At 38.0% G+C, this 16,591-nt stretch overlaps 1 protein-coding gene across 1 annotated transcript in view; it reads left to right on the top strand.

The window, feature by feature from the left end:
- Window positions 1-16,591, top strand: part of si:ch211-153b23.7 (TNFAIP3-interacting protein 3) — a 64,395-nt gene that overhangs the window by 38,161 nt on the left and 9,643 nt on the right. Inside the window, exons 5-6 of the mRNA XM_039765858.1 lie at window positions 6,929-7,060; window positions 11,458-11,715. Coding sequence (XP_039621792.1) covers window positions 6,929-7,060; window positions 11,458-11,715 — 390 coding nt within the window. The remainder of the gene's footprint in view (window positions 1-6,928; window positions 7,061-11,457; window positions 11,716-16,591) is intronic.

Below are 16,591 nucleotides of genomic sequence, written 5' to 3'. Positions count from 1 at the left end.
GTACTGTATCCAACAAAATTCTACAAAAATGAATCATGTACAGTACAGTACATGCATTAATACATTTCATCATGAAAATTACGAGTACAGTGAGATTCACTCGAAAGAGGCCCCAAATATTCTGTTGTAACTCCCGTTAGGATGAAGCAGTCTGACCAAAAAAATATGCTATATATCTTGACGTATGTGTAATCGGTTGCATTACATGCAGTGCTGGATGTGGTTTCCGTTTTCTGCCAGACACATTTTGATGCAGCGTTCCACGTTCCTGAATGTATCGGCAAGTGTCTCGGGGGGGTTGGGAGCAATTTTACTTTGGATGTTTTCCTTTAAATCATCCACAGTGTGAGACTTGTTCCGATAGACTTTTCCTTTGAGCATACCCCAAAGTAAGAAGTCTGGTGGTGTCAGTTCCAGCGACCATGGTGGCAGAATCCCCATTGAAACTACCCTGTTGCCATAGAAGAACTCAATTTCAGCTATGCTCCTTGCCGATGTGTGACATGTTGCTACATCTTGCTGGAAGTAACCTTCCGTTAACTCATGATCATCCAGTTGATTCTGACAGCGCTTAAATGAATTGGTGACCCAATAGGTTCACACCATGAAGACGCACTGCTCAATACTGTACACCGCCATCCTGATGAGAAGTTGAGTGACTGAGAGAAAGGGTACAGGCGGTATGCAACCAGAAGTTGCAAATGTAGGTTAAATGTTGCGATGGCTGTCCGGCGCCTGCCTCATCGTTCTGAGGAGGGGCATCCCGGCTTGTTCGAAGCTCCATTTACTGAGGAGCACATTTCACATTCTTTCATCCAGTTTGCTTCATCTTAGCGAGAGTTATCACAGAATATTCGGGGCCTCTTTTGAGTGAATCTTCCTGTATTATCTCAAGGATAAATGTTAGTATTTTAAAAAATTTCATTTATCTAAAGTCTCGCCCACTTCAGTCAAGAATTTATCCAAGACTTGCGAACAAATGGAAAGTCAATATCAATTGCTTCTAATTTACACACATTCGATGGTTTTCAAGAGGCAAAGTCCTGGCCAAGAATTTGGGGCTGCACAATGAGCTTCTCATTTCCTTCATAGGGCAGGTCCTTCCTGTGCCTAGTCAACACAACGAATTTGTACGCAACGAGAAGTGGCTCATGTGATGTTTTTACCTCACCAAAATAGTCGGAAACTTAATGAAGTTGCTACATCTTTGAAATTCAATGTACCTCTGCCTTAAAAACAAAATTTGAATCTTTGCCACTGAATGACTTTGGTAGGACTGATAGATGTAGACCTGTCAGTAGCCAAAAAGGCTATCCAAGCTCTGCTCCCCTTTGTGTCCAACTATCACTGCAAATCAGGCTTTTCAGCTTATGCTTACACCAGAAACAATGAGTAAGATTTATGTATTCAGCTGATGGACATAAAGCCCAATTTTAAAACTATTACTAAGTGCAAATATTAAACAATTTATTTTATCACATTAGGTGTAAATCCAATATTTTCTTGTACTAAATATAGGTTTGTGCCTATATTTCAAATATTTTGTCTTTATTTCCAAACCTACTACGGCTGTGTTATGCAGCACACTCAGGCAATAGGAGTAGATGAAAGAAGGAAGAATGTTGTGGGTTAACAATGGTTAGTAAAAATCGGGGACAGAGTTAGGGTTCTGCGGGAAAAAAAAATGTCTTCTGAAGGTTTCCATGACCAAAAAAGATTGGGAACTAAATGTTCTAAATGTTCAAAAAAATGCCATGCCGTGAATTTAATGTGCTTTGTCTAATAACAGCTGTCAGTTGCTACAGTTGGTCAGTTTAGGAAGCACTTGGTGATTAACAAGTTGGTTGGGGAACAGATAGATTACAAAGAATTGAACTCACTACAATGGTAATGATGAGTATTGGGAAGCCCTCATAAATTAATAATTGATTTTAAAATCGGAATTACGATGTTCTTAGAATTATTATATTTTGTGGAAAGCTCACCCTTATTTAGTTGACATTTTATCACTGATGTTGAGCTTTTGAGTAATGAGTACAGTCCAAAGTGTAATTAAAATAAAAACTAGGGAAACAAACAGTACAAATTAAAACAATTCACTTTTTGAAATTTTACAATTATGCTATTTATAGATTAATGTACAAATTTCTGTTATCAGGGCGGAGATCGCAGGCATGCAATGGTGATGCATAACAAGGGAAGAACTTTTCAAGGCCCTATTCATGTGAGAAAAATAGGAACTAGTAATAACAATACATATTGTCATGTCAGGATGAAAGGCCAGGCACCACCAAAAGGCAGCTGCTTTTTCTGTATACTAAGTGCAACCAGTTATCGAATAGGACCATAGGATCCAATAGGATTATTCTGTGAATGCAGAGAGCCAGGGGTCTGCCTAAGAAAACTGGCTCTTTAAAGCCAGGTTCAAGGCTGCAGTGACACCAGGAGTATCTTGGAAAAATTCTGTACTTATCTCTGTTGCAGTTATAGGTGCCACTCTTGACCCAAAGAGTTAATTTTGTTCATCTATAAAAGTTCATTGACTGTAGAGTTGGAAGGAAGGTTGGTAGCAAGTACTTGACTAGTGGGAGAAACTGAGGCCAGGGGTTTGAGCCCTGAACCGTACACTGGTGCTGTGGAATTTGCACATTCTACCTGTAAATGTGTTACATTTCCTATAACATCCCAAATATGTGTGTGTTAGCAGGCATACCACTTGCACTTCAGAAAAGGTGATCCACCTGAAGCTAAGCATGTTTGAGCCCTGCCAGTACTTGGATGTTGGAAATCCAAGTTTTTCTAGGAACATTTTGGGTTGCTGCAGGAAGAGGTGTTGGCGAGGCCAGCAGGGTGCGTTTATCCTGTAGTCTGTATGTGGATCCCAATGCCTCAGTGCAGTGATGAGGACACTGTGCTGTAGAAATGGTGCTGTCCTTTGGATTATACCTTAAACAGAGGTCCAGCCTCTCTGTAGTCATTAAAGATCCCTGGGCATGCTTTTTAAAGATTAGAGTGTTTCCCAATCTCCAGTGTAAATATTCCACCATGACTTGATCACTCCATTGCCCTCATCATCCCCTGTCCTTAAGTGGCTAACTATCACTCTCACTCCTTCACCACCCAATGATAGCTAATATGTAGGAAGAATACTGGTGCAAAATTGGCTACCTTTGCATCATCTTGATGAACTCCACACATTGGTGTTGGTTGAAGGTGCTCGCCATTGTCTATGTAAAGCCCTATGAGTAATGAGAAAAGTACTATATAAATGTAAGGTGTCTTCTTTTTCTTCTTAGGGTACCTGGCAACTCTAAACTGTCACTTTAATTTGAGGACCATATGAAAATCGTAATGTTTCATTTTTAATATTAAATGGTGCTTATGGAGGAATGTATAACTACAGAGGGATAAAGTGTAAATTCCCATGTTTGCTGAAAATCCAAGATATTTATTTTAAATATCCATGACTGGTTACAGAAGCATTTGTGCCAAGACAGGGATAAAGTGGTAAATTCCCTTAATGTGGCATATTTATCCTCCAGAACTCCCTTGCCTGTGCCGCAGGATGTTTTTAAAAGGCCAACAATATCTCTAAAAAACAATGCAGATAGTTTAGCTGTTTAAAATAAATTGCAGAAAAACAATTATTTTGTATGTGTATATGTATTGTGTATTAATGGGCGATCTTTTCAGCATGTACTGTCCTTGTTTACTGTATGCTTGATCAATACATTATTCACTTGGCTCCAATCAGGACCCTGCTGATGAAGGCATTTAGATCATAGTTTACTAGTCCAAAAGCTGGTCTTCTGTGGCTCTTCTAAATTATTGGCATTTATGAATACTCCATAAATTGTAAACATAATCATTTCCTAATGCTATGGTGGTAGTTTACTGATTGAATCACAGATGTTGTTACTTTTACAGTAATTATGTTGACTTAACATGATATAAAGGTCAAGCCTAAGCAATAAATCTTTACAGAAATTGCAATCTGTATGTGAACACTTGAAGCATCTTGTTTTAGTGTTTACAACGATGCAATGTCAGCAGCATGTTAAAGGTGACATCTGCCCATATGTGGAGCCAGGCGTGTAAAAGTGATTCAAAGAATATTGACCCTTTTTTCACTCTATAGGAAAAAGAACATCAGCAATAGAGCCACATTCTTGCCAAACATTGTTTATAGGCTAACATATTTCCAGGTCCTTCTGATTCAAATGCATAATACCAGGGAAATACTGTGCTGTTTGTTTGAAACACATTCTTTTAATTTCACAACACATTTTTCTAACTAAATTGTAAAAGATTTTGCTTGACATAAAGCTTGACCCAGGTTAAAAAAAATTGAATCAGAATCAGATAATATACCAGAATTGACTTTGTTTAGGTGGAAAATATGAGATACATCTCAAGACAACACAATTTCAACTCACCATTAACCTGACACTGTGTAAACAACTATACAAATGCAACAATTTCTTGAACAAAACATTTACAGATTTCAATAATTAACTCAAACAGATAGAAAAACTATACAAAATAATGTAGATTTCAAATAGTGCAAGCTGAGCAAGTATGAAGTATTTACAAATAGACAAACAGCACATTTACCATTTATATGTTGCAAAAACAATTGGGATCTTAATAATTTTAGAAAAGAAGCTGTGGAGATGGAATTTAATCCGGGTTGCAATAGACCTGTGTCTCCTCTGTGATAGCAATTTAATGAATACATGGCTGCTGCAGTGGGTGAAATCAAATGCAATCTTTTCTGTTTTCTGTTTCGCTGTGGCAATGAACAGATGTTTTAATGTTGGGAAACAACAGCCAATGATTTTCTCAGCTGACCAAAGCACCTGCTGCAAGTGAGTCTTAGAAAAAGAGGAGGCAGAAGGAAACCAAATGGTGATGGAGGAGGTCACAATACTCTCAATGATGGCGGAATAAAAATTTAACAATATACAACTTGATATGCCAAGCTTCTTTAACCTGGAAAGGAAGAACAATTTCTACCTAACTTTCTTGATGATGTAGGTGATGTGCTTGTCCCATTTTAATGTATTAGTGAAAGTAGTCCCCAGGAATTAAAACAACTGAACCACTAACACAGTCTGGCCATTCATTTGCAAAGGTGGACATTTAGTGTCTTGTTGGCAGAAATCAATACTCATCTCCACTGTCTTAATAGCACTAAAGCACTAAGCTATTGTTACAAAAACACCATTCTACCTAACGGCCCACCTCTCATTGATAGGAAGACATATCATTATTGGAAATGAGACCCACCACAGATGTGTCATCTGTAAACTTTAGGATTTTTACAGATTTGTCCATGGATCTACAATCATTTGTATGAAGTGAAAACAGGAAGGGTGAAAGAACACAGCCTTGGAGGCTATGCTATCTGACATTGGATCCAACATATAAGGGCCCAGTCCCACATAGTTCTTCCTACCTGTCAAGAAACTCATAATCCACTGGCAGACACCATAGGGTACACCTAACAGGATTAGCAACTCCATAACAATGGTACTTAAAGCTGAGCAGAAATCCACAAATAAGACCCTCACATAGGTGTTTCTATTAACATATAGATTGGTCTACAGGTAATCAGAGGAAAATTCTGAAAATGACAATATTTAAAAGAAGGCAAGTAGGCAAAACTGAGAAGAGCATAGAGACAATAAATTTCCTATGTATAAAGGCACAGGGTCAGCATTAGAGTAGGTATAAGGTTGACCACTGGACCAGGATACATATTTGAGCATGCATTAGAACCAGTGCTAAATAAAACGACACCTATTTTTGGAGTGACATTTTAAAATGGGATCATTATTCATTGAATTGTTAGTCAGAATAGGTAAAAGGTTAATCATGATATGATCCTGCAAATGGAAGTTTGGAGAAAATGTTCATGCAATAACTTCTGAGGAAATATTTCATTTTTGTTTTTGCATATAGGATAAATGTTAAAAATGACTATCCAAAAACTGCATGTATGATTCATGACATAGCATTGAATTTGACTTATACATTTCCACAATATTGAATATTATTGGCAAATATAAACCTAGACCTTGGAGGCAAGTTATTCTGATTTTAAGATATCAATCAATAGCAGTTATTCATTTTTAGTGGTATTTTTATTATTGTACTAGTTGTGTCTGTCTGTATTCATGGACAAAACTTAATGACCAATGTTGTTAGTAAATGCTATCAAATGTTCCTTCATGATCTGAATGTTTTGATTATCATGACAGTTTGATGCCACTGGAAACTTTGTCCAACCCTATAAGTATAGCAGCTTGTTCATTAAAGTAATAATAACGTTTAGCTAATTAATACTGCTAGTAACACAGTATCTGCCAAATATGATAATTTGGCACATAATATTTAATTTCTAAAATACTTATATATATCTGTTTTCAAAGTCACCTTATCAATTTCAATGTCCATGATACTGATGAAAAAAAAATATATGTTGGATATGTGTCTCCATAAGTATATAAGACTAAAATCTGATACCTGTATTTATAAAAGCTTGGAAAAGTGTCAGCTAAATAACATGAAACAGCTGATAACTATTTATAAAACAGATTATTTCACATTTAGAAATCATATCCATATGGCAAAAAAGCATCTGATTTTTAAGTCAATTCATACTGTTCATGCCTTAAGCCATGTCAATACCTGTTACAGTGAGTGACGGTAAGCTATGGAACAAAGCATTATCAGTTATTTTTCCTGTTTTTCCCTACTGAAATGTATTGATTTTTTTTAGGCTACAGTAGTGACAAATATTTATATCTGGCCTATTGAAAACACAGTGGTAGATGTACATTGATCCATGACTAGTGACTTTTAAGTTTTTATCTGATGTCTGAGTTACTTTTAAACTGATTCACTGCCATTTTATCTTCCTTAGGGAAAGCGTGAATATTTTGAACGAACACTACTTGAAGAACTCAGAAAGAACCAGCACCTTCAAGAGTATGTGAGATACCTAGAGAGTAAGATTCACAGAAACAAAGTGCCTTGTGTCCAGTCTGAAGACGAGGTAGCGTATACTGAAAGTTGCTCTATTTGTGTGTGTGTTTGTGCTTTGTTATTTGGAAGGATTCACATATTGCCACCAGATACAGTATCTTGAAAAAGCAGCAACCATCACCAATTTTCTTCTCTTTTAAGACTCTCACAGTCTGGAATTTTGATCTATTTCATTCTTCTTCTCATATCAACTTTCACAAAGAAAAGAAATAGCAAGCAATAAAATATTTAACTTTAACAATCAGAAATATTGTTTTAGGTCTGTATCCCTCTGGTTCTGTAATTTATGAAATAACCTCTGACAGGTAAAGTTGCTTATTAATCTCTTAGATTAAGGCTCTGTTAACTTTAAACATCTTTCATTCCTTCTTGTGAAACTGTTATCTGTGTCAAGTGAGGGAAATTTACTAAAAGATGCAGGCTTGCCACGGACTTCCAAAGTGATTAAGGTCAGAATCCCAAATGACCAGTCAATACCTTTTATTTTTCTATTGTCTGGACAACTTTAACCTATTAGTTATAAATGGGATGAGTATATTTGTAATCTGGTTTCCATTTTTCATTTTATGTAAAATGTTGGGAGACCTTTGACACTGTCTCTGTGATTTGACATGGTGTGCCAAGCACTGTACAATCACTGAAGATGAAATCCATTTATTAAGGCACCGTATATCACAAATTGTATAGTATTGCATTGCATAGGGATCTTTTTTATGTTCTTACCTCTTTTATCTGGTTATGAATATGTTGAGTAATGGGACAAAAGACCAGTTCCCCCGGTGCTGATGACATTGTGTTCTGTAGCAGCAGAAAAGAGGAAGTGGAGGGGAAGTTGGAAGAATGGAGAAAGGCTTTGGAAGATAGAGGGCTGAAGATAAATGGAATGAAGACAGAATATGTAAGGTTTAATGATGTTCAGGGTTTAGAAGTTAGCCTGAAGGGAGAGCTACTGAAAAAAGTGACTAAGTTTAAATATCTAGGATCATTAGTAGCCTGAGATGGAAAATCAGATTCTGATATAACCCATAGAGTGTAGTGCGAATGGAAGGTATCAATAATATTGTGTGATCAAAGATTAAAGGTAAGGTTTTTAAGACAGTGGTAACACTAGCAATGATGTATGTGGCTGACACATGTTAAGCAAAGAAGGAGAAGAAGAAGTTAGATGTGGAAGAAATTAGACTGAGTTACAAAAAAGATAGAATAAGAAATGAGACAATCAGAGGTAGAACAAAAGTGGCAGAGATATCTGGAAAACTATAGGAAGGTGGTTTGAAGTGGTATGGACATGTGATGAAGAGAGAAATTAAATATGTGGGCAAAAGAGTGATAGCATTGGAAATACAAGTGAAGTTAAAGCAATGAAGGCCAAAGTATAGGTGGATGGATAAATTCAAAGAAGAACAGAAGGAAGAGAGCTTGACTGGGGAGGAGATGCAGGACCAAGCTGTTTAGAGAAGGTTGATTGAGCACATTGACCCTTTATAGAAGTGGGAAAAGATGATGAAGAAGAAAAATATCACATATTGTATAGTGTGAAGAATAGGATTACAATGCAAACAAAACAGTCCATCCATCCATCCTCTTCCGCTTACTGGTCCCGGGGGCAGCAGCTTAAGCAGGGATGCCCAGACTTCCCTCTCCCCGGCCACTTCTTCTAGCTCTTCCGAGGGAATCCCAAGGCGTTTCCAGGCCATCCGGGAGACATAGTCCCTCCAGCATGTCCTGGGTCTTCCCCGGGGCCTCCTCCCAGTTGGATGTGCCAGAAACACCTCACCAAGGAGGTGTCCAGGACGCATCCTGATCAGATGCCCGAGCCACCTCATCTGACTCCTCTACTCTGAGCCCCTCTCGGATAAAAGAGCTTCTCACCCTATCTTTAAGGGAAAACCCAAACACTCTGTGTAGGAAACTCATTTCAGCCGCTTGTATTCGCGATTTTGTTCTTTCAGTAACTACCCATAGCTCATGACCATAGGTGAGGGTAGGAATGTAGATTAACTGGTAAATTGAGAACTTTGCCTTACGCCTCAGCTCCTTTTTCACCACGACAGACCGATGCAGAGCCCGGATCACTGTGGACGCCGCACCGATCCTTCTGTCGATCTTACGCTCCATTCTTCCCTCACTTGTGAACAAAACCCCAAGATACTTGAACTCCTCCACTTGGGGCAGGATCTCGCTCCCAACCCTGAGAGGGCACTCCACCCTTTTCCGGCTGAGGACCATGGTCTCAGATTTGGAGGCGCTAATTCCCATCCCAGCCGCTTCACACTCAGCTGTGAACCAATTCATAGAAAGCTGAAGATCACGGCCTGGTGAAGCAAACAGGACAACATCATCTTCAAAATATAGTGACCCAATCCTGAGTCCACCAAATCCCCTCAACATCCTGGCTGAGCCTAGAAATTCTGTCCATAAAAGTTATGAACAGAATCGGTGACAAAGGGCAGCCCTGGCGGAGTCCAACTCTCACTGGAAACGGGTTTGACTTACTGCCGGCAATGCTGACCAAGCTCTGACACTGGCTGTACAGGGACCGAACAGCCCTTATCAGGGAGTCCAGTACCCCATACTCCCGGATCACCCCCCACAGGATTCCCTGAGGGACACAGTCAAACGCCTTTACCGAGTCCACAAAACACATGTAGACTGGTTGGGCAAACTCCCATGCACCCTCCAGGACCCTGCTAAGGGTGTAGAGCTGGTCCACAGTTCCGTGACCAGGACGAAAGCCACACTGTTCCTCCTGAATCTGAGGTTCGACTATCTGATGGACCCTCCTCTCCGGAACCACCGAATAGACTTTTCCAGGGAGGCTGAGGAGTGTGATCCCTCCTTAGCTGGAACGCACCCTCCGGTCAACAAAACAATCCTTTTGGATAATATTTTAGGACCATTTTGAAACTTTTCATTTACTGACGATTACCTATACAATATGCCTTTCCAATTGTTTTATATTAGCAATCTAGAAAACAAACAGATAACATCTGAATACAAGGCATGGGTCTACTTAGTGTTTTGTACTTCTAATGAGCCATCCAATTTTAGATTTTACAAACCTAATATAGATACAGACAAAGATTATCATTAAAATAAATGACAGAAAATAATAAATAAAATTTCCAGACATAAGCCAGTACTTCCAGATAACAATTTCTTTGCTGAAATGCTTTAACAGAAAAAAAATCTGAAAGAAATCTTAGCACATAAATTGTGGTAAAACTGGTTCGAGTATAGTCCATTCCTTTTCAGGGTGGAAACAGGTAACACACAATTCAGCGAAGAATTCTTGAATGAACTTGGTCACAGTATGGCAAATATATATAATGACTTGATGGATTCTTTTTCAGAGTCTGGGATTTGGATTTTATTTTTATTCTATTTGCCAGATAGGGGAAGCACAGGAAACGTAAGAATAAGAACAAAACAGGCCTAATCAAGTGTAACAGCTGGTGGAACACATCATCTGAAAACCATTTCATTTGCTCTTAGTCTTAGCTTGCCCTTTCTTGCAAATATGAAGGGTAGGTTCGAACCACATTGGAGGAAAAGTCATTAGAACATGTTGAGCAGTGTAAGCTAAATTGGTTTTTCATAATTGCTACACAATACAAATAATATCTGTTTTTCATCAGACAATTATGTTTGACTCCATTACAAGTGAGAGGTAATTTAATTAGGCCCAATGGTTCAGAGCCACTAGATCATTTTGTCCCAGTGGTTTACATATGTACAGTGTTCAGTGTTCCTATAAAGTCTCATCAGGCATTCACTTTTCTGTCATATTTTTGCAGTACCATATAGTTTTACTCACAAAAATGTAAATAGAAAAGGTATTGTCACCTCTCTGTCTCTCTCAAAATGTATGTAGTGGCAGTGTTTTCTCTTAGAAAGTACATGAATGAAATCACTTCCTGATTTCAGACTTAAATGCTTTTGTAGGGAATGGCCAATTTTGTTATTATCTCCAATGCTTTGTAAGGAGTTGGGACCATCAGACCTCATTGGCCACTGGCAAAAAGTTTTATGACAACTTTGAAATAAGTGTCTTAACATCAATGTATGCTTCAAATATATCATCTGGAGTAATAAATCTTTGTGTAAATAAATAATATAACCAAGAGCACTAATTTATTGTTGGTATTAGTAATATTAGCAGTAGCCACTGAAGCAATGTAAAGTATTAATTTAAGATGGTTTTAGAACAAATCAGTTTAATCTCAATTTTAATCTTAATTCATCTTATTGTATCAGTTACACTTACTATGTTGGTCTAATGTTGGATCAGTTTGTTGGGTATTACTAAATAAATACAATAAACGTAACATTCCTTTTCATTAATATTACTAAAAGGATAAAGGAAAATTTTATTGCATTTATTAATTATATCCATTTAAATTGCAGAGTCAGTTGATGGTTTATAGACTACTGGCAGGACCACAACTGCAATCTTCTTCTGAGAGCCTTTGTGCTGCAGTAAAGGGAGGCACTCATTGTGCCCCTTGTCTTGAATCCCCTGGGAACACAGAACAAGAACGAGAACCACAGAGACATGGAAGGGGCAAGCATGAGAGTACTCTCTGCCAGAACTTCAAGGACAAGAACAGTGTGCATAAGGAGGTGCAAGATTTGAAAGAGCAATTACAAACCCTGAAGTGCCAGGTAAAGCTTTACAAGTCCACGTTTCAAAATGAACATTGCTCCTTTGTATGCCTGTGATTAAAATGACACTTTTACCCCCCTTACAGAGTATTTACCTTAGAGTATATTTATCTTGACTTGGAGAAGCCATGTTTGGCCCATTTAAGAAAGAACAATAGATGATTCAATGGTTAATACATGTTTAAATAATCACATTGCTGAAAACTGGTTATTATAAAAGGATTAGTTAAAAGAGGTATATGGTCAATGCACAATGCTTTATTTAAATTCTACTCAGATCAGATTGCAAAGTAATTAAATTTGAAATCCTACCACGGAAATCCCATGGTCAAGCACAGTAATTATATTTTTCTTTCTAATCCAGAATGTCATTTCGACCGACAAGGGCTACCTAATTTGAAGCCTTTTGTAAATCCAATATGTCCAACTTGTAAACTCTGTAATCAAATTCCATCTGCCATTAGCAGTTGCTTGTATGTACAATTAGACAAGAAAGCTACAAATCTGCAAAAAAATAGAAATGTAGCTTTTCTAGTCAGACACATAGAATTGTACAAAAGACACAACAGGCAGTATAACAATTCAATGCTAAGATAATATGCTTAATACATGAAATACACTAAAGCAAACTCTACCTGTTTATTAGTTCACTTTAGTGCTGTGTGGTAAATGAAACTTGCTATTTCACTTAGATTGCTATTTTACATTATCCTTAAGCTATGTATTGAAATATGAAATAGTAAAAAATATTAGTAATATATAATTATGCTACAGACTTTATTATAACATAAAGTGAATTCAGAAAGTATTCAGACCACTTAATTTTGACACATTTTGCTATGTGGCAGCCTTGCACTAAAATTGTTTAAACTTATTTTTTCCCAATATCAAACAAACACAAAATGACACAGCAAAAACATGATTTCAGATATATTTGCAAATTCATCAAAACAAAAAAAAAAAATTAAATGTCACATTGACTCAAGTGTTCAAGTGTTCAAATCAGTTCCTCAGTACATGGTTGAAGCACCTTTGGCACTCATTCCAGCTTGGTGTCTTGTTGGGTATAACGCAACAAGATCCACACAACTGGATTTAGGGATTTTCTGCCATTTTTCTATTGCAGATCCACCCACATTTTGTCAGGACACTATCAATGGACAGCTATTTTCAGGTATTGGGTTCAAGTCTGGGATCTGGTTGTGCACTTCAAGGACATTCCCAGAGATGTCCCTAAGCCACTCTTGTGTTGTCTCTGCTTTGTGCTTACGGTCATAGTCCTATTGGAAGTTGAACATTAAGCCCAGAGTGCTCTGAAGTAGGCTTTCGCTAAGGATATCTTTACAGTAGGGTGGCTTGGTGGCACAGTGGAAAGCACTGCTGCCTTGCAGTTAGGAGATTCGGGTTCACATCCCGGGTCCTCCCTGCGTGGAGTTTGCATGTTCTCCCGGTACTCTGGTTTCCTACCACAGTCCAAAGACATGCAGGTTAGGTGCATTAGCGATTCTAAATTGTCCCTAGTGTGTGCTTGGTGTGTAGGAGTGTGTGTACGTGTGTGTGCACCCTGTGGTGGGCTGGCGCCCTGCCCGGGATTTGTTTCCTGCCTTGTGCCCTGTGTTGGCTGGGATTGGCTCCAGTAGACCCCCCATGACCCTGTAGTTAGGATATAGTGGGTTGGATAATGGATGGATGGATAGCTCTACAGTATACTTTGCTCTGTTTAGCTTTCCCTGAACCCTGACTTGTCTTAAAGTCCCTACTACTTAAAAACAACCCCACAGCTTCATAGTTTGATTGGTGCTGTGCGGGTGATTACCAGTGCCTGGTTAACTCCAGACATGATTCTAATGTTAGTTTTGTCAAAACAGAGAATCTTTTTTCACACAGTCTGACAGTTCTTTAAGTACCTTTTTTTCAAACTCCAGGTAGGCTTCCATGTGTTTTTTGCTGAGGAGAGGCTTCTATGTGGCCAGTCTGTCATAAATTCCAGATTAGTGGAATGTTGTGAAGATGGTTGTCCTTCTAGAAGTTCCTCTCATCTCCGCACAGATCCTCTGCAGCTCAGCCAGAGTGACCATCGTGTTCATGTTTACTTTTATTATCTTGGCCTTTCACCCATAACTGCTCAGTTTGGCCTGGTGGCCAACTCTAGGAACAGTCTTGGTTTCCCTAGACTTCTTCCATTTTTAGATTTATGAAAGCAACTATGTGATCTGAATAAACTTCAATGCTGCAGAATTTTTGTGTAGCCTTCCTCAGTTCCATGCCTTGACATAATCCTGTCTCTGAGCTGTGCAGGTAATTCCTTTGACCTTATGGCTTGGCTTTTGTTCTGATAAACATTGTCAGCTGATTGACCTTATGTAGACAGGTGTGTGCTTTTCTTATTCCTGTCCATCAATTGAATTGACCACAGGTAGACCCCGAACAAGGTGTAGAAACATCTTAATGATAGTTAATAGAATGAAATTCACCAGAGCCAAATTTCAAGTGTAATAGCAAAAGGTCTGAATACTTACAGTTAGGTCCATAAATATTTGGACAGAGACAACTTTTTTCTAATTTTGGTTCTGTACATTACCACAATGAATTTTAAATGAAACTACTCAGATGCAGTTGAAGTGCAGATGTCCAGCTTTAATTCAGTGGGGTGAACAAAAAGATTGCATAAAAATGTGAGGCAACTAAAGCATTTTTTTAACACAATCCCTTCATGTCCGGGGCTCAAAAGTACTTGGACAATTGACTCAAAGGCTATTTCATGGGCAGGTGTGGGCAAGTCCGTCATTATGTCATTATCAATTAAGCAGATAAAAGGCCTGGAGTTGATTTGAGGTGCATGTGGAATATTTTGCTGTGAACAGACAAAATGCGGTCAAAGGAGCTCTCCATGCAGGTGAAAGAAGCCATCTTTAAGCTGTGAAAACAGAAAAAACCCATCTGAGAAATTGCCACAATGTTACGAGTGGCAAAATCTACAGTTTGGTACATCCTGACAAAGAAAGCAAGCACTGGTGAACTCAGCAACGCAAAAAGACCTGGACGTCCACGGAAGACAACAGTGATGGATGATTGCAGAATCATTTCCATGGTGAAGAGAAACCCCTTCACAACAGCCAACCAAGTGAACAACACTCTCCAGGGGGTAGGCGTATCGATATCCAAGTCTACCATAAAGAGAAGACTGCATGAAAGTAAATACAGACGGTGCACTGCAAGGTGCAAGCCACTCATAAGCCTCTAAAAAAGCCAGAATGATGGCAAGAAAACAGTATGGAGAAGGTGAGGAACAGTTCATTATCCAAAGCATACCACATCATCTGTAAAACACGGTGGAGGCAGTGTGATGGCTTGGGCATGCATGGCTGCCAGTGGTACTGGGACAATAGTGTTTATTGATGATGTGACACAGGACAGAAGCAGCCAAATGAATTCTGAGGTGTTCAGAGACAAACTGTCTGCTCAAATCCAGCTAAATGCAGTCAAACTGATTGGGCGGCGTTTCATGATACAGATGGACAATTACCCAAAACATACAGCCAAAGCAACCCAGGAGTTTATTAAAGCAAACAAGTGGAAAATTCTTGAATGGCCAAGTCAGTCACCTGATCTTAACCAACTGAGCATGCATTTCACTTGTTGAAGACTACACTTCGGACAGAAAGGCCCACAAACAAACAGCAACTGAAAGCCGCTGCAGTAAAGGCCTGGCAGAGCATTAAAAAGGTGGAAACCCAGCATCTGGTGATGTCCATGAGTTCAAGACTTCAGGCTGTCATTGCCAGCAAAGGGTTTTCAACCAAGTATTAGAAATGAACATTTTATTTCTGGTTATTTATTTTGTCCAATTACTTTTGAGCCCCTGAAATAAAGGGATTGTGTTAAAAAATACTTTAGTTCTCTCACATTTTTATGCAATCTTTTTGTTCAAGCCACTGAATTAAAGCTGAAAGTCTGCACTTTAACAGTTGTTTCATTTAAAATTCATTGTGGTAATGTACAGAACCAAAATTAGAAAAAAGTTGTCTCTGTCCAAATATTTATGGACCTAACTGTATGTCAATGTGATATTTCAGTTTTTTTATTTGTAAAAATCTGTTTTCACTTTGCCATATTTTAAATGTTGCATGATGTGAAAAAATAATATAAATGATGAAAAAAAATGATTTAAGGGCTAGGCTGCAACATAGCACAATGTGAAAAAAGTAAAGATGGTTGAATAATTTCTGAATCTATTGTATATAAAGCAAAAAAGGAAAGTTCTATTTGCTAATAATGTTACAGACCTATTGGTTATCACTAGAGGGTATTTGCTAATTCAAATGGCAAAGTTTGGAGTTGTTGTGTCGGTCAGATTCTAAATTAGTGATTACATTTTACTCAAACTGATCACAGTGTTTAATTAGCTGGTCTTTTTTTCTTTTATTCCAATTTCAGAAAAGTACAGTAGTATGAGATTTATATTTGTAATTAATTTGTAAATATTTGTATTTTTGTCAAAGAACTTACAGTAATTCCCTTTTGTCAGTTTCACCTTTTCTACACCATTAATTGTAACCTAACAATGAGTATTCATGACAATGAGAGTAGACATGAAGACAGACAACACTGAATGTTGAAGTACTGCCGTACCATTGACGTCAAACCTACATTAAATTAGTAATATCAGCTTAAATAACCAGAACAGCTGAAAAAAAGGATGAAAATTATGATGTCCATGAAAATCTTAAAAATGAAGAGAAATAAACCATTGAATTATCTCCTTTTAATATACATATTGGCTACATTCCAAGAAAAATTTAGAAATAAAGAATTGACATCGAAGTATATAAATTAGGAAATAATAGCCAGCCTATCCTTGAATCCAGTTAATAGC

The sequence above is a fragment of the Polypterus senegalus genome, chromosome 10 (assembly GCF_016835505.1).
Source record: "Polypterus senegalus isolate Bchr_013 chromosome 10, ASM1683550v1, whole genome shotgun sequence".
Classification (NCBI taxonomy): Eukaryota; Metazoa; Chordata; class Cladistia; order Polypteriformes; family Polypteridae; genus Polypterus; species Polypterus senegalus.
Note: the sequence above shows the minus strand (reverse complement) of the source record. Positions and strands in the feature narration are given on the sequence as shown.